We start from the raw sequence: 16,794 nt of genomic DNA on the forward strand, positions 1-16,794 counted from the left end.
AAGCCTGGTTCCCAATGGTGTTTCTCCTCTTTCCCCAGAGGCGGGAAACACGAGCCAGACCCGTGCCTGGAGCCAGCCCCAGGCCGCCGGGTAGCCATGCGGAGCCTGCCATCCAATGGAGAGCTAGATCCCGACGTTCTGGAGAGCATGGCGTCCCTGGGCTGCTTCAGGGACCGCGAGAGGCTGCATCGCGAGCTGCGCAGTGAGGAGTAAGACCCCGAGACCCCTGCACCCGTGTACCCATGTGGGGCGAGCTGCAGCAGCGCCCTGCGCACATGCAGAGCGCTGGCCAAGGCACCCTGGCCTCTCGTGGGGCGTGGTTTGAAGCTCCCGCCTGGGAGTGATGGAACCAGCTGGAAAACGACCCAGAAACACGCTGAGAAAGTATTAATAGATGCTGCCACATAGTACTTACATAGACATAGTACTTACAAAGAGTACGTGCCTGGATGTTAGGTGTTACAGTGTTATTATAATTGAGTGAAACACAGCTGAGATGTACCCTAAACCAGAGAAACTGGCCATACTGACACCTAGAAAAAGGAAACCATGGGCAGAAATACAGGGCGCAGAGGAGACCTCCTCTGAGCATTGATTTCCGACCTCAGCCCTCTTCTACCTCTTTCCACCTTTCCCACTCCCTGCCTTAGGGAGAACCAAGAAAAGATGATATATTATCTGCTTTTGGATCGGAAGGAGCGGTATCCCAGCTGTGAGGACCAGGACCTGCCTCCCCGGAATGATGTTGGTGAGAAGGCAGGGCTGGGGGACCAGACACCTGGGTCTCGAGAGGGGAAGAGGCTGGGTACCGGGACCCCAGATTCCCAAGGAAAGAAGGGGCTGCAGGCTCTGAGCTTCCAGGTTTAGACTGCTTGACTTGCTCTTTGACATTTATCAAAACCCCTGTCCACTCTAGGCCTGTTTCACCATCTGTGCAGTTTCCAAGGCAGTTGTAAGTGTGCACAGCTGGGTGAAACCATCTCTTGATTGGGTTGAAACCGTTGTCCCTCAGACCCACCCCGGAAGCGCGTGGATTCCCCCATGCTGAGCCGTCACGGGAAGCGGCGGCCAGAGCGGAAGTCCATGGAAGTCCTGAGCATCACCGATGCCGGGGGTGGTGGCTCTCCTGTACCCACCCGACGGGCCTTGGAGATGGCCCAGCACAGCCAGAGGTGGGAGCCCCTGTCCCTCCAGGAGGATCCACAATCCCTGGGTCTCGGAGTTCAAGATTCTAACCCCAGCTCTACCTCAAATGTGCTGTGTCCTTGGGACAATTCACCTCCCCTCTCTGGGCCTCATTTCCTCACCTGGAAGGATTGTAGAAGTGAGGGAACATCTGTGGTTTTTGAAACCCTCCCATCTGATTTTTTTTTTTTTTTTAATCTATCCTGGAAACAGATCCCGTAGCGTCAGTGGAGCCTCCACGGGTCTGTCCTCCAGCCCTCTAAGCAGCCCAAGGGTAAGGCCAGGTCCCCAGTGGGATTTAAGAAGGAGAAAGGGGTGGAGACATGGAGCAAAGATTGAGTAGCAGAAACTACAATTCCTGTGCAGTCTTGAGACTTGCTTCCTTGTCCCTGGAGGGCCAAAGACCCAAGGCCTCCAAAGTATTTTGGTCCATTGGCCATTTCTGCCTCCTTAGGATTGCATGCCTGAAGGGATTTTACAGAAGTTAGTTGAGTGCCTGCTGTGTACTAGTTTCTGCACGGGCTGGGTTTTCAGCCCACAGCATGATAGAAAGTCTTTGTCATCCTTGCACTGGTGCCTGGAAAGGAGGATAGTTGGACTACAAGTTCCAGCATGCACCGGGCCAGCCTCCGTGAGTGTGTGTGTGTCTCCTAGCGCCTCCTGGGAGTTGTGGTCCCCTCGCTCATCTCAGTCTCCTCTCCTCTGCAGAGTCCGGTCTTTTCCTTTTCACCGGAGCCTGGGGCTGGAGATGAGGCCCGAGGCGGGGGCTCCCCGACTTCCAAAACGCAGACGCTGCCTTCTCGGGGCCCCAGGGGTGGGGGCGCCGGGGAGCAGCCCCCACCCCCCAGTGCCCGCTCCACACCCCTGCCCGGCCCCCCAGGCTCCCCGCGCTCCTCTGGCGGAACCCCCTTGCACTCGCCTCTGCACACGCCCCGGGCCAGTCCCACTGGGACCCCGGGGACAACACCACCCCCCAGCCCCGGCGGTGGCGTCGGGGGAGCTGCCTGGAGGAGTCGCCTCAACTCCATCCGCAACAGCTTCCTGGGCTCCCCTCGCTTTCACCGGCGCAAGATGCAGGGTATGGGGGCAGGAACTGCTGAGTCCTAACGTGTGGAGAGGGCTAGGGGCTAAAAATCTGGTCCCAGGGATGTCGCTCTGGCATGTCTAGAGAGGAAGGGCCTGGGGGCCTGGATTCCCACGTTCCAGAGAAGAGGGGGTTTGGAGCAGAGGTGCACCTGTTGGGGGGAGAGGTGGGGCCTCTAGTTCTGGAGGAGGACCCCGATTGAAGGGCACGCCCCTTTGGGGCTCTGGATCACCTCCCATTGGCCCTTGGTTTGTGAGCCCGGTCCAGGAGGGATGGCTTGGCTGAGGCTGCAACTCCAGGCTCTGGAACCCTGGGAGGGGGTGAGTGCAGGCCTGTGTGCTGGCAACTGGGACGGTGGACAGGTGTCGACCACGTTCTCTGCCTTCCCCCTACCAGTCCCTACCGCTGAGGAGATGTCCAGCTTGACGCCAGAGTCCTCCCCGGAGTGAGTCTAACAGGGAAGGAAAGAGTGGGGATGCAGGAGATTCATGCCCTTGGCGCCTTCCTAACCCTCCTCCAAACCATCCCCTCCCACTCAGGCTGGCAAAACGCTCCTGGTTCGGGAACTTCATCTCCTTGGACAAAGAAGAACAAATATTCCTCGTGCTAAAGGACAAACCTCTCAGCAGCATCAAAGCAGACATCGTCCACGCCTTTCTGTCGGTGAGGGGCCTGGGTCCCCGTCGATCCTGGCCACCGCAGAACTACACGTCCCAGTTAACCACCTTAGCATAGGCCTGGCTTCCTCCGGGGGCTCCTGGGATTTGTAGTTTTTTTTGTTTTGTTTTGTTTTTTTTTTGAGACGGAGTCTGGCTCTGTCGCCCGGGCTGGAGTGCAGTGGCCGGACCTCAGCTCACTGCAAGCTCCGCCTCCCGGGTTCCCGCCATTCTCCTGTCTCAGCCTCCTGAGTAGCTGGGACTACAGGCGCCCGCCGCCTCGCCCGGCTAGTTTTTTGTATTTTTTAGTAGAGACGGGGTTTCACCGTGTTTGCCAGGATGGTCTCGATCTCCTGACCTCGTGATCCGCCCGTCTCGGCCTCCCAAAGTGCTGGGATTACAGGCTTGAGCCACCGCGCCCGGCCGGATTTGTAGTTTTATGGCCAGAGTTGGGTAGAACTCGGTAGGTAGGAAAGATTTATCGTGGCCAGAGGCCTGGAACTGGGGAGATAGGATCCTGAATTGCACTGTCCCCAAGGATTGTTGAGTTCCCATTCCCCTACTGTGAGCTTTCAAACTAGCGAAAGAAACTTCACAGGCAATTTTAAGGCTGCCCCATTGCTGGTCTGTGGTTTTTTTGCCTAGGGGCTGATGGGACTTAGAGTTTCTGTGACAGATATGGCTTATGGGAAGCATTTGTAAAAGGAGCAAGCAGTGTTTCATGTGGTCTTGGAGTCTGAGGCTGTCACCTAGCTATCAGAGTCCTCGTGACGTTAGGATTGGGTTGTCCAGCCATTCCTCCATTACTCGCTGATAGGATAGAAAAAGCTACAAGTCCTTGCAGGCAGTGGGGCCTCCCAGTGCATTTCCTGTCCTTCTTTCCCTCCAGTGGCTCGTGGGACTTGTAGTTCCTTGGCCACAGCTGGTTGCGGGGCTGGGTATCCGTTCCCTGGGCTCACCCCTTCCTGTGTTCCCACCTCGCTCAGATCCCCAGCCTGAGTCACAGTGTGCTGTCACAGACCAGCTTCAGGGCCGAGTACAAGGCCAGTGGCGGCCCCTCTGTCTTCCAAAAGCCAGTCCGCTTCCAGGTGGACATCAGCTCCTCTGAGGGTCCAGAGCCCTCCCCGCGACGGGACGGCAGTGGAGGCGGCGGCATCTACTCCGTCACCTTCACTCTCATCTCGGGTGAGTCTCTTGGCTAGGCTGCCCTCAGCCCAGAGCTGGGACCGTTCATGACAGCTCAGATAGTGTAGGAGCCCAGGATTGCAGCTACAAGAGGAGGAGATGGAGTTCAGCTGGGGCCGACTCTCTGTGCTCCTCCTCCCCACACAGACCCCCCCCCCACAACCCCATCCTCTATTTCCCCAGTCTCATCAGCATTTCCCCGGCATTTACAGTGTAAATAATGAATGCATGATCTCCTTGAAGCTTCCAAGCAGCCTCTGAGGTGTTAGTAATCACCCATTTTACAGAGGAGAAAACTGAGTCATAGGGAGGTCAATGGACTTGGCCAGAGTCACACAATACACTGTGGCAGAGCTGCAGCCCAACCCGGGCCTCTCAACTTCAGAGGGAGAGCCCTGCTCTTCCTATTACTTTACGATGGTAGAGCCAAAGGGTGAAGACACAGCACACTGCTGTCTAATATCAGTCGGCCCAGAGCAGACATCACCAGTTGATGGCAGTGCTTATTCCTGCTAAGCTCAGTGGCAGCCTCAGAAACTTTTAACTCCAGCAATAGTATCTATTTGAATAGAAACCAACACCTGTTATTTGAAGTTGAATGTACGTGAGTTTGACTGTGTTCCTTAAATAGCAGCACAGACCCATTTGCAAACCATGGATTGATGTGGTCCCAGCGGAGCAGGGGAGATGGAGACCAGAGTGGGAGGGTGGTTTGCTTGGTGGAGGGACTGGGTTCTGCAGGCTGGGACGGCCTTCCCGATCCTGGACCCCCAGTCAGTGTTTTTCTGCCCACCTGTCCCTCCAGGTCCCAGCCGTCGGTTCAAGCGAGTGGTGGAGACCATCCAGGCACAGCTACTGAGCACGCATGACCAGCCCTCCGTGCAGGCCCTGGCAGGTGGGGGACGGGGGCTGTGGGTGGTGGGGGCCATAGGTGGAGGGGGCCATGGGGGGCGAGGCCCGTGGGGGGTGTGGCCAGTGGGGGGAGGGGGCTGTGGGTGGTGGGGGCCGTGGGTGGAGGGGGCCGTGGGTGGTGGGGACCGTGGGTGATGGGAAGAGGTCCAGCATGAGCAGGTGCTCTGGGGTTTGGTTTGCAGAGGAGGCCCAGCTAGTGGGCTCCTTCACCATTGTCATAGCTGAGGTCTCATCTGCTGAGTTGTGAGCAGGTTCCCCGAGAGGCTGGGGCCTGAGGAGGGTCTCCCTAGCAACCTGAGGACTGGCTCCCAGGGGTCCCTAAGAAGACGACAGGCTCTGTGTTGGGGGTCGTGGAACATCCTGCCAACAGAGGTTCTGGACCTCTGTCCGGGAGGAGGGTGACCCACCGTCCTGGTTTGCTTGGGACTGAAGGGTGTTTCTGGGATGCAGGGCTTTGAGTCTAAACCCAGGACAAATTGGCCACCCTCTGCAGGTCTCAGACATCACCTCAGTCTGGGGCTGGGGCCGAATGGTCCCTAGCAATCAGAATTCTAAGCTGAGTTCATGAGAATGTGCAAGATCTTGCTCTGGGAGATCCGGCCTTCCCGGGCTTCCAGTCCTGGTTATCAAAGACTCAAATCCTCTAGCAATCAGGGCACAGCAGAGGTTCATTGTAAAGGTGTCTTAGCGTGTTCAGGCTGCAATAAGAAAATACCGTACATTGGGCAACTTACAAACAACAGAAATTTATTGCTGACAATTCTGGAGGCTGGGAAGTCCAAGATCAAGCCGCCAGCAGCTTTGGTGTCTGGTGAGAGCTGCTTCCTGGGTCACAGACAGCACGTTTGTGCTGTGTCTTCACATAGCAGAAGGGGCAAGGGAAGTCTCCGGGGCCTCCTTCCTAAGGACACTAACCCCATTCATGAAGGCCCCACCCTCATGACCTAATCACCTCCCAACTTGACCGCCTAATACCATCACCCTGGGGTTGGGTTTTGGCACATGAATTTGGGAGGATGCCGTGTTCAGTCCACAGCATGGGGTGCGCCCGCCCAAGCAACCAGAGGTAGCCAGAATTCTCGAGGGAAAAGAGCGCCGGCCCCGGAAATCAGCCCTCATGCCTGAGACCACGGCAGTCCCTCCCCTAGGAACAAGGTCGCGGGCGACGCGGTGAAACAGCGTACGGGGCCCCATTGCAGGGCACGTGGACAGCCGTCTGCTCTGAGGGGAGTCAGGCAGCATCAGCCTCATGGGGCCCAGGCCCCTTCCTGGACCCCGGACCCCTGCCAAAGGGAAACAGGGCCCAGTGTTGAGGCCAGCGGCCAGGGCAGCTTTGGCCTTGTCACCAGAAACTCTGAGTGCCAGGGTCAGGGCTTTGGCTCTGCAGCCATGCTTCTCAACTCGGGGAGCTGGTTTCGCCCCTGTGTGTTTCCTTTGGCCACCATCAACAAATGACACAGCCTCAGGAGCTGAAACAACACAAGTGGTGATTATTGTACAGTCCTGGAGGTCAGACGTCCAGCCCGGTCTCCGCAGGCTAACACAGGGTGCCTGGAGGGCTGCGCTCCCTCCGGGAGGCTCTCGGGCACAGTCTGTTTCCTTGTGGGTTCCAGTTCCTTGATGCTGCCCACAATCCTCTGGTTAAGGCCCCTTCCTCCATCTTCAAAGCCAGTGACGCCATATTTCCCTCTGACCGAACTTAGCTGGGAAAAGGTGACTTGGCGGGACCTGCACAGATCCTCCAAGATAACCCCCCACCTCACGGTCCCTAACCTTCCCCACAGCACAAGGTCTCCTCTGCTCCGTCAGGGAACGTATCACAAGTTCTCGGTACTTGCGTGTGGACCTCTTCGGAGGGGGCCGTTACTCAGCCTAGCACAACCCCCCAGGGACATTTAGCAACGTCTGGAGATGCTTTTCCTCATCTCAACTGGGGAAAGCAGGGGGATGCCAGTGGCCTCTTGTGGGTGGAGGCCAGGGATGCTGCAGAACATCCTACAGTTCACAGAACGGCCCCCCACGACCGCTGGGTCCCCAATGGCAGTCATGCTGAGGTGCAGAAACCCGCCTCTCATGGTTGCTAGGGGCAACCGGAAAGCAAATTAGGTCCACTGGACCCCGTTGCCAAGGAAAGCTGGCCTCAGCAACCAGGGGTCTCAAAAGGGGCACACCCTCGAAGATGTAGGACTAACAGGCACCCTGGGGGCTCAGCCACCCGTCTCATAAAGGAGAATGGAGCAGGGGGGCCAGGCCTCCAAGTCATAGTGGTTGCTATGACAAGCCCCCCAGTTCTTGTTTTTTGAGACAGAGTCTCGCTCTGTCGCCCAGACTGGAGTGCAGTGGTGCGATCTCTGCTCACTGCAACTTCCACCTCCCAGGTTTCAAGTGATTCTCTCACCTCAGCCTCCCGAGTAGCTAGGATTACAGGTGCCCGCCACCACACCCTGCTAATTTTTGTATTTTTAGTAGAGATGGGGTTTCACCGTGTTGGCCAGGCTGGTCTCAAACTCCTGACCTCAAATGATCTGCCTGCCTCGGCCTCCCAAAGTGCTGGGATTACAGGCGTGAGCCACAGCGCCCAGCCACCCCCTCAGTTTTTTTTTGTTTTTTTTTTTTGAGACAGAGTCTCGTTCGTCGCCCAGGCTGGAGTGCAGTGGCGCGATCTCAGGTCACTGCAAGCTCCACCTCCCGGGTTCACATCATTCTCCTGCCTCAGCCTCCCGAGTAGCTGGGACCACAGGCGCCCACCACCACACCCTGCTTTTTTTGTATTTTTAGTAGAGACAGGGTTTCACCGTGTTAGCCAGGATGGTCTCCATCTCCTGACCTCGTGATCCGCCGGTCTTGGCCTCCCAAAGTGCTGGGATTACAGGCGTGAGCCACCGCACCCGGCCCCCTCAGTTTGTCTTAAAAGAAAAACGAGGTCTCTGCCAGGGGACCTCAGGTAACATTCTGGGTCCCATGGAAATTGCTAGAGACCACCCAGCAACCAGTGTTTCCACCATAGTCCCAAAGAGGAGGTGGCCTCAGGACCCAGGAGAGAGTGACCTGAGTCAGGCTGGCCCAGCATGAGGGGCCTGAGACCCCTGCCACCAGGAGGCTCCCTTGAGCCCAGTTCCGTGGAACATTTCTCTCTAACAACCAGGGTAGGAGTCAGGGGGCCCTCTGGCTATGAACTTTGAGCACTGCCCTGGCGAGCTGTTTCTTAACAAATAGTATCAGAACCAGAATCTGAGAGTCTCCTAAAGTCAGGCCCAGCCCAGGTCTCCCTTGGACTAACCTGGCCCCAGGGTTGCGGGGGGCATAGGGTGCAGCCCCCATCCTAGGGGAGCCAGGCCTTGTCACTTGGGGTGTGTCCTCCGAGTAACCAAGTCTGGAGGCTTCAAGGCCAGGTGGTGGAGGGACTGGGTCTTACTGGGGATTGGAGCTGGAGCCTCGGGGTCACTGAGACCAACTGATAAGGAGACTCTGCCCCCATCCCCTGGTAATGGGAACCCCAACCCTGGGCTGTGGAACCCACGAAAAACCTCTTCCTCCCTTGCAGATGAGAAAAATGGGGCCCAGACCCGGCCTGCTGGTGCCCCACCTCGAAGCCTGCAACCCCCGCCCGGCCGCCCAGACCCAGAGCTGAGCAGCTCTCCCCGCCGAGGCCCCCCCAAGGACAAGAAGCTCCTGGCCACCAACGGGACCCCTCTGCCCTGACCCCAGGGGGCCGGGGAGGGAGGGGACCCCCCCACCCCCCTTCCCTGCCCCCCAACTGTGAATCTGTAAATAAGGCCCAAGGAACATGTCGGGAGGGGGGTGGACACAAAAACCGGCCTTGCCCTGCAGGGATGGGGCTCCGCGGGCCGTGCCCAACTGGGGGTGGTTCTAGGGGAACAGGGGGCGGGGGAGCTGTTTCTATTTTATTTATTGATTAATTTATTATTTTATTTATGGATCAATCTCTCTGCGGGGTGGGGTGGGGGAGGGACGGGAGCTGGTTGGGGTGGCTTAGCAGATCCGGACAGGGCCCTCTGTCCCTGTGTCGTCCCCAAACCCTCTTCCTGGGCCCCTCCTCCCCTGGTCCTCCCCTTCACGACCTTCTGTACGGATTTGCTCTCCGGAAGGAATTCTAGTTTCGCGTGATCCTGCCTGCGTCCGTGTCTCTGATTCCGCCGGCGGCAAAAAAAAAAAAAAAAAAAAAAAGATAATAATAATAATAAATAGCCTTGATCAGGGACAGCTGGCTGGCCTTGGCCTCTCGCTTCCTGGGTGCCCAATTGCAGGGGCAGGGCCCGAAGGCGGGGACGGGGATGCTGGCTGCCACCAGCCGTTCAGAGGCCCTCCGCGCTGGCACACAGGTCCTCCGGCTCCAGGTCAGTCAGCGGCAGCCCCAGCCGGTTGGAGAGATTCCCAGTGGCTCATCTTGCTGCGTGCGGGGCATTGCGATTGGCCCCATCTTTCCTGCTTCACTGGTGAGGGCGAGGCCCAGGTCAGGGTGGCTGCTACAGCTGGACCGGCAGGGAGATGGGGGAGGCCGGCGGGGGGCTGAGGCTGGTCCACGGTTGAACACACAGGGTGCAGCTCTCCAGGACGGAGAAGTCAACGGCGAAGAGACCGAAGAGGGCGAACAGCAGCATGGCCACGGCCCACTCGCAGGCCGCAGAGACGCTGCGCAGCGAGCAGGCGTGGAGGACAATCACTGCCCAGGGTCAAGGGCCACACTGCTACCGTGACAGACAGGGAGCCTGGCCTGGTCTCTGTGCCCCCTCGCGCTGGGCGGAGGCCATCTCTGGGTGTCCCCATCCTCAGCTCTCACCTTCCTCCATAACTCCGATGCTCTCCAGCCCCTGTCTCTATCTCAAGCTGCTTGCACACACTTTCCTTTGCATGCACCCCCGTGTTACTATTGCATTCCCAATATCCCAGAAAGTTTCTGTCTCCCTTCCCTGACCCAGGGAAGGGCCTGGTTGCCTCCCTACTTGTCCAGGACACCCAGCTGCCATTGCTCCTCCCTCCAAACACGCAGGGTTTCCTAAATACGCCTCCCTCCCCACCGCCAGCCTCAGACTGTGTTTTGCAACTTTCTCCTGAACATCCTCCCCGCTACCCAAGGCCCACAGGCACCTCCTGCTCACTCCCAGAGTCTAATCTCTTCCCTCTTCCCTGTAAAATCTATTTCTCTTTCCGAGTGTCCCTTCCTCCATGACAACTCCACCATCCACTCATGTGCCCCAGCAGACACTCCCGGCCCCCTCTTCATCCCTCTTGGCCAGCTGGTCACCCCAAGTCTTGTCCTATCTGCCCTACCTGCCTCTCTCCAGCCCTCTCCTCCTGTCTTGCACCTTTCTCTCCTGGTCTGCCCCATCCCTTCTCTGGCTCTCGCCTTCCACCAGCTTCTTAAGACCTTTTCCTGCTCTGCCAGCTCCTGCAGGCTCTAGGCTCCAGCCTAGCAGAGACAGCTCTTGCTTTCTGGAACTTCTCTCACTGGAGTCACTCATCACCTCAGCCCTCCCAGACAGTGTATTCCATTCATTCAGGGATTTCTAAGGGGGCTGAGAAGTGGTGGCTCATGCCTACAATCCCAGCCAAGGTGAGAGGCCAAGGTGGGAGGATTGCCTGAGGCTAGGAGTTCAAGACCAGTCTGGGCAACAGAGCAAGACCTGGTCTCTTTTTTTTTTTTTCTGAGAGGGAGTCTCGCTCTGTCCCCCAGGCTGGAGTGCAGTGGCGTGATCTCGGTTCACTGCAAGCTCCGCCTCCCGGGTTCACGCCATTCTCCCGCCTCAGCCTCCCGAGTAGCTGAGATTACAGGCATCCGCCACCACGCCTGGCTAATTTTTTTGTATTTTTAGTAGAGACAGGGTTTCACCGTGTTAGCCAGGATGGTCTCGAACTCCTGACCTTGTGATCCACCCACCTCAGCCTCCCAAAGTGCTGGGATTACAGGCGTGAGCCACCGTGTCTGGCCTGGGACTGTTCTTGGTATATCATTCTTCCAGTATTTACTGGTCACTCACTATATGCCAGGCACAGATCTAAGCACCGTGTGCATATTATCCTATCCACTCACAACCCTGAGGTCAGCCTGTCGTTATCCACATTTGAGGGACGAGGAAACCATTGACACCAAGAAGTAACAGCCCGCGGAAGATTCCCCCAGCTAGTGTGTGGAGGACAGGGCATTCCAACCTGGGCAACGTGACCCCAAAGTCGGCATTCTCGACGACAAAGCCATAATCCTGCGCAAATGTTGAAGCCCAGAGAAAGGAAGAGACGTCCCCAGTGACACACAGCCAGACAGGAAGACCGATTCCGGTGAAGAGCCACCCCCAACCCCTACCCCGGATACAAGGAGGATACTGGCCACAATGAGGATGGTGCAGAAGCTGCAGAGGCCCAGACGGAGTGGCCCGATCCAGGGAGCCCCGGGCTGGGGCAGGTTCTTCAGCCTCCACAGGAGGAGCTGCAGCCAGAAGTAGACGTTACCCAAGATGAAGGCAAGGAAGGCCCCTGCTAAGTGCGTAGGCCGCTGGTTCTTTTCCTGGGAGGAGAAGGGAGGAGTTGGGAGGGAGACTCTGGGAAGGAGGGTAAGGGGCACCAGAGGGCCAGGGCCTTTCACCAGCGTAGTAGACAGTGATCGCCAACTTTCCATACCCAGTGATGGCCTTGTTAAGCACGTCGGCTACTGTCAGCTCCACAAGGGCGGGCGTTTAAATCTGTTGTTCATGCTATAGCCTCAATTCCTAGGACAGTGATTGGCACATAGCAGATGCTCTGTAAATATGAGTGGAATAAATCTTGCATTCTCAAAGCAGAGGACAGATATTTCCCCAAAAAATTGGTCTTGCAGGTGAAAAATTCTCAAATATTAACAGTTGTATGTGACTCACAGATACACAGCATAATATTCCATTAAAATTTTAAAATACTTAAAATTTCGGCCAGGTATGATGGCTCACCTCTGTATTCCCAGCTCTTTGGAACGTGAAGCAGGCGGGTCACTTAGAGCTCAGGAGTTTGAGACCCGCCTGGGCAACATGGCAAAATCTCGTCTCTACAAAAAATACAAATATTGCCGGGCACGGTGGCTCACGCCTGTAATCTCAGCACTTTGGGAGGCCAAGGCGGGTAGATTACTTGAGGTCAGGAGTTCGAGACCAACCTGGCCAACATGGTGAAACCCCATCTCTACTAAAAATACAAAAAATTAGCCAGGCGTGGTGGCAGGCACCTGTAATCCCAGCTACTCAGGAGGCTGAGGCAGGAGAATCACTTGAACCCGAGAGGCAGAGGCTGCAGCGAGCCAAGATCGTACCATTGCACTCCAGCCTGGACCACAGAGCAAGACTCTGTCTCAAATACATAAATAAATAAATAGTTGCAGAGCACATTGGGAGGCTGAGGCAGGTGGATCATTTGAGGTCAGGAGTTCAAGACCAGCCTGGCCAACATGGTGAAATCCCGTCTCTACTAAAAATACAAAAAAAGGCCGGGCGCGGTGGCTCAAGCCTGTAATCCCAGCACTTTGGGAGGCTGAGACAGGCAGATCACGAGGTCAGGAGATCGAGACCATCCTGGCTAACACGGTGAAACCCCGTCTCTACTAAAAAAAATACAAAAACTAGCCGGGCGAGGTGGCAGGTGCCTGTAGTCCCAGCTACTCGGGAGGCTGAGGCAGGAGAATGGCATAAACCCGGGAGGCGGAGTTTGCAGTGAGCTGAGATCCGGCCACTGCACTCCAGCCTGGGCGACAGAGCGAGACTCCTTCTCAAAAAAAAAAAAAAAAAAACCAAAAAAAAAAAATTTAGCTGGGTGTGGTGGTGGGTGCCTATAGTCCCAGATACTTGGTAGGTTGAGGCAGGAGAATCACTTGAACCCGGCAGGTGGAGGTTGCAGTGAGCCAAGATCATGCTACTGCACTCCAGTCTGTGTGATAGAGCAAGACTCCATCTCATATGTGTGTGTGTATATATATGTACATATATATATACACACACATATATGTACATATATACACACATATATATACATACACACACACACACACACACACATATATATATATTCTCTGTGGTCCATGAGCAATAAGGACAGACCTAGCTAGAGTCTTTATGGAGATGGAATGAAGTCATGTACAAAATGGAAAGCCTGCTGCCAATGGCTGCCAAATGTTCAGTCAATTGCCTAACATGAAGAATGAGTAAATCTCAGTCATTTCTTTTTTGAGACAGGGTCTCACTCTGTTCCCCAGGCTGGAGGGCAGTGACACAATCACAGCTCACTGCAGCCTCAACCTCCTGGGCTCAAGCAATCCTCTATCTTCCCACCTCAGCCTCCTGCATAGCTGGGACTACAGGCCACACCACCACACCTGGCTAATTATTTTTTGTAGAGACAGAGTCTTGCTATGTTGTCCAGGCTGGTCTTGAACTCCTGGGTTCAAGCCTCCGCCTGCCAAAGTCCTGGGATTACAGGTATGAACCACTGTGCCCAGCCTCAGTAATTTCTTTTCTTTTCTTTCTTTCTTTCTTTTTTTTTTCTTTTTTATTTTCTTTTTTTGAGACTCACTCTCACTCTTGTGGCCCAGGCTAGAGTGTAATGGCATGGTCTTGGCTCACTACAACCTCCGCCTCCCGGGTTCAAGCGATTCTCCTGCCTCAGCCTCCTGAGTAGCTGGGATTACAGGCACCTGCCACCACCGCTGGCTAATTTTTTGTTTTTTTAGTAGAGACAGGGTTTCACCATGTTCGCCAGTCTGGTCTCCAACTCCTGATCTCAGGTGATCCACCCGCCTTGGCCTCCCAAAGTGCTGGGATTACAGCCATGAGCCACAGAGCCCGGCCAGAAATTAATGTTGTTTTTTTTTTTTAAGAGAAGTCTCACTCTTATCCCCCAGATTTGAGTGCAATGGCTCGATCTTGGCTCACTGCAACCTCCACCTCCCGGGTTCAAATGATTCTCCTGCCTGTGCCTCCCAAGTAGCTGGGACTAAGTCGCCTGCCACCACACCCGGCTACTTTTTATATATTTTAGTAGAGAGGAGGTTTCACCATGTTGGCCAGGCTGATCTCGAACTCCTCATCTCAAATGATCTGCCCGCCTCGGCCTTCCAAAGTGCTGAGATTACAGGCGTGAGCCACTGCGCCTGGCCCAGTAATTTCATCATTAAATGAGCTGGGGAGAGGGGCTGGCAGAAAATTATCCCAACCTCCTCGAAGTCAAAGAAGTCCTACATACAAACAGCCTCGCTCGGAGTGCCCCATTCAGAAAGCAAAGGAATCCAGCTGGTCCAAGGCAACTGGCCAAAGAAAAATACAAGTCCCAGGAGGCTGCGCGGGAACCAGCCGCGAGACAATAAGCCTATGGCCGCGGGGCATGCTGGGAGTTGTAGTTCCAGATGCCGGAGAGGGCAGACCCTGGGCACCGACTGGGTCTCACCTGGAAATTGCCTACCACGGAGGTGCCCAGGGCACAGAGAAGACCCGTCCATAGGATCAGCTGGTTAGGCCACCTTCCGACGCCCCAGTCCCGGAGCTGGTGGTAACGGACAATGCAGATCCACGCGGCTGGGAGGAGAGGGGAGAAGGAAGTAGGAGGGAGACCCACCCGGGACTCCTGGGACCCAGCGAGGGAAGGGAGGGGAGCAAAGTGAGGGAGAAGGCGGCAAACTCCCGGATTTTGAGGAAGGAGGGGCCTGGGGCATGGACTCCTGGGTTTGAGAAAGGAGCCGTCTCGGAGCTCGCTTGGCTGGGCTGGGGAGCACTAAACCAAAGGGCTAAGCAATATTTACCCAGAGCAGCTCCCATATTGAGCACCTGGCTGAAGATGCAGCTCTGAGGGGGGAAGGATCCGCAGATGCTGGGGAAGACAAAAGGGTCATCCTGGGCAGTCCAAGCCAGGGCCCTCACTTTCCTGCAGCGGCAGTACCCCCAAATCCCTACCCTCGGGCAGGACTACCTGATGTAGGGAAAGCCTTTGCTGAGGTCCACCGTCCTGTTGGTTACTGCAATGGCAAAACTACGGGGGAAATCAGAGTGAGTGGGCAACTCCCACCAACAACTTTTCCTTCTGTTGACCAAACAAACAAGGACTTCTAGCCCCCTCCGCCCTCAGACCAGGAGTTCAGAACCCCCAGCCCCTCCTCCTTCAGACCAGGAGTCCAGACCCCCAGCCCCTCCTCCCTCAGACCCAGGAGTCCAGACTCCCCAGCCCCTCCTCCCCCAGCCCCTCCTCCCTCAGACCCAGGAGTCCAGACCCCCAGCCCCTCCTCCCTCAGACCCAGGAGTCCAGGCCCACAGCCCCTCCTCCCTCAGATCCAGGGGTCAAGGCCCCCAACCCCTTCCTTCCTCAGACCCAGAAATCCAGGCCCCAGCCCCCTCCACCCTCAGACCCGAGTCCATCATGCCTCTGACACTCACACGATCCAGACGCCAGAGATAGCCCAGACAGCTAGGAAGATGGGCATCAGCGACAGGTAGCCCCACATGCTGGGCTCTGCAGGTGAAGGAGCGGGGCTGAGGCAGGACACCTGTCTCTCTCACACCTGAAGAACCAGCCCTCAAGGAGGGCCCAGGTGCATGAGATTGTGGCCCCAACCACTAGGCCCCCCCTTGGCTCTCAGGCAGAAGTCACGGGTGGGGGTCTGATCTAATTGGCCAGCTCTCCACTCCAGGCAATTTCCCCACCTATACCGCAGTGTTCAACCCTATCTCACGCATTCTTCTTCTTGGGGAGTTTCTCCCTGTCCTCCCAGCCCCTCCTTGCACCTCCCAGCCTCCAGGGCCTCCCTGAGATGCTCACCTCTCCAAGCTCCCTGGGGCTCTCAGTCCTGGGACTGGGGCTGGGTGAGCTTGGGGAAGAAGGGCTGGCATTCGGGATGGGGCTCAGGCAGGCCAAGGCAGAGGCAAAGTCCGGGCTGGAGCGCTGGAGGGCTGCCTGGGGCTTTGGGTCTGACCCACACTTCCTGAGGGGCTCTCTACCCCCAAACCGCCATGTCCTGTCTCCTCAGAACCTAGCAGGCAGCACCTTAGCTTCAGGGGCCCCTAACTTCCTTCCTCCAGCTTTGTGGGTTCAACGTCCAAAGTCTCAGCCCTTCCCTCCCCAGGAACCAGGAATCTGAGCCTCCAGCTCTCTCCAACCTGGAAGACCCAGAATTCCAGGGCCCCAGTTCCTCCTAGAATACAGACATTCTTCTCCAGCTTCTGAGGTCCAACCTCCCAGCTCTTACCTACTCGGGTACCCAAGAGTGAGGGCCTGAGGTCCGCCTGCTCTCTGGGTGCAGCTTCTGTTTCTGGTCTGTGAGATACGGAGCCCTGATGACCCCGCCTCCTCCCCTCCGCTCTCCTTCTCCTTCCTCTCACCCTTCCCCTTTTCCCTGCTGGAGTTCCCCAGGCAGGCTGAGTGTGGGTGGGAAGGGAGCTCTCAGCGATGACATCTCCATCCGAAAATCCCTCCAGCCAGACAAAGACTGCTGCTGCCACCTGACCCTTTTCCTTTTCTCTCCCAACAGCCACCTTCAGCTTCTGACCTCCTCCCGGCTTGGTACTTAGGGATTTGGGGTCATGGCCTCCTCTTTCTTCCCAGGACCCAGGAGTCCAGTCCCTCAGTCCCTCCTCCCTCAAACCCAGGGTCAGACCTCTAGGCCCTCCTTCTTTAGACTCTGGAGTCCCTCCTGCCTCTGACATTCATGAGGTCCAAACCCCGAGATAGCCCAGCCAGCAGGGACAGGGACAGGTAAGCCTCACATGCTGGGCTCTGCAGGGGAACGAGGGGCTGGAGCTGGGCCCCTCT

The 16,794-nt window shown here is 56.5% G+C and overlaps 2 protein-coding genes across 6 annotated transcripts in view; one reads left to right on the forward strand and one right to left on the reverse strand.

Moving 5' to 3' along the window:
* The window catches only part of LOC105488181 (BR serine/threonine kinase 1), a 30,605-nt gene extending 21,455 nt beyond the window's left edge, over positions 1-9,150 (forward strand). For all 3 annotated transcript variants that reach the window (XM_071087892.1, XM_071087893.1, XM_071087894.1), the window contains 10 exons: positions 39-209; positions 651-748; positions 1,013-1,172; positions 1,399-1,459; positions 1,894-2,263; positions 2,666-2,714; positions 2,809-2,932; positions 3,912-4,110; positions 4,916-5,005; positions 8,567-9,150. In XM_071087892.1, coding sequence (XP_070943993.1) covers positions 39-209; positions 651-748; positions 1,013-1,172; positions 1,399-1,459; positions 1,894-2,263; positions 2,666-2,714; positions 2,809-2,932; positions 3,912-4,110; positions 4,916-5,005; positions 8,567-8,724 — 1,480 coding nt within the window. In that variant the 3' untranslated portion in view covers positions 8,725-9,150. The remainder of the gene's footprint in view (positions 1-38; positions 210-650; positions 749-1,012; positions 1,173-1,398; positions 1,460-1,893; positions 2,264-2,665; positions 2,715-2,808; positions 2,933-3,911; positions 4,111-4,915; positions 5,006-8,566) is intronic.
* Positions 9,151-9,214: 64 nt separating this feature from the next.
* LOC105488182 (transmembrane protein 150B) lies at positions 9,215-16,319 on the reverse strand. 3 transcript variants are annotated; one of them, XM_011752036.2, is made up of 7 exons: positions 16,232-16,319; positions 15,423-15,547; positions 14,962-15,021; positions 14,795-14,862; positions 14,443-14,570; positions 11,365-11,545; positions 9,215-9,706 (listed from the first exon to the last, which is right to left on the reverse strand). In XM_011752036.2, exons 2-7 carry the CDS (start codon positions 15,488-15,490, stop codon positions 9,510-9,512), a joined length of 702 nt encoding a protein of 233 aa, XP_011750338.2. In that variant the 5' UTR covers positions 15,491-15,547; positions 16,232-16,319; the 3' UTR covers positions 9,215-9,509. The 3 variants fall into 3 exon arrangements, with proteins under 3 accessions (XP_011750338.2, XP_011750334.2, XP_011750335.2); XM_011752032.3 differs by lacking the exon at positions 9,215-9,706 and having other exon boundaries at positions 9,754-11,545; XM_011752033.3 differs by lacking the exons at positions 9,215-9,706; positions 16,232-16,319 and adding an exon at positions 15,805-16,223 and having other exon boundaries at positions 9,754-11,545.
* Between the last annotated feature and the right edge of the window lie 475 nt (positions 16,320-16,794).

This window comes from Macaca nemestrina, chromosome 20 (genome assembly GCF_043159975.1).
Source record: "Macaca nemestrina isolate mMacNem1 chromosome 20, mMacNem.hap1, whole genome shotgun sequence".
Taxonomy (NCBI): domain Eukaryota; kingdom Metazoa; phylum Chordata; class Mammalia; order Primates; family Cercopithecidae; genus Macaca; species Macaca nemestrina.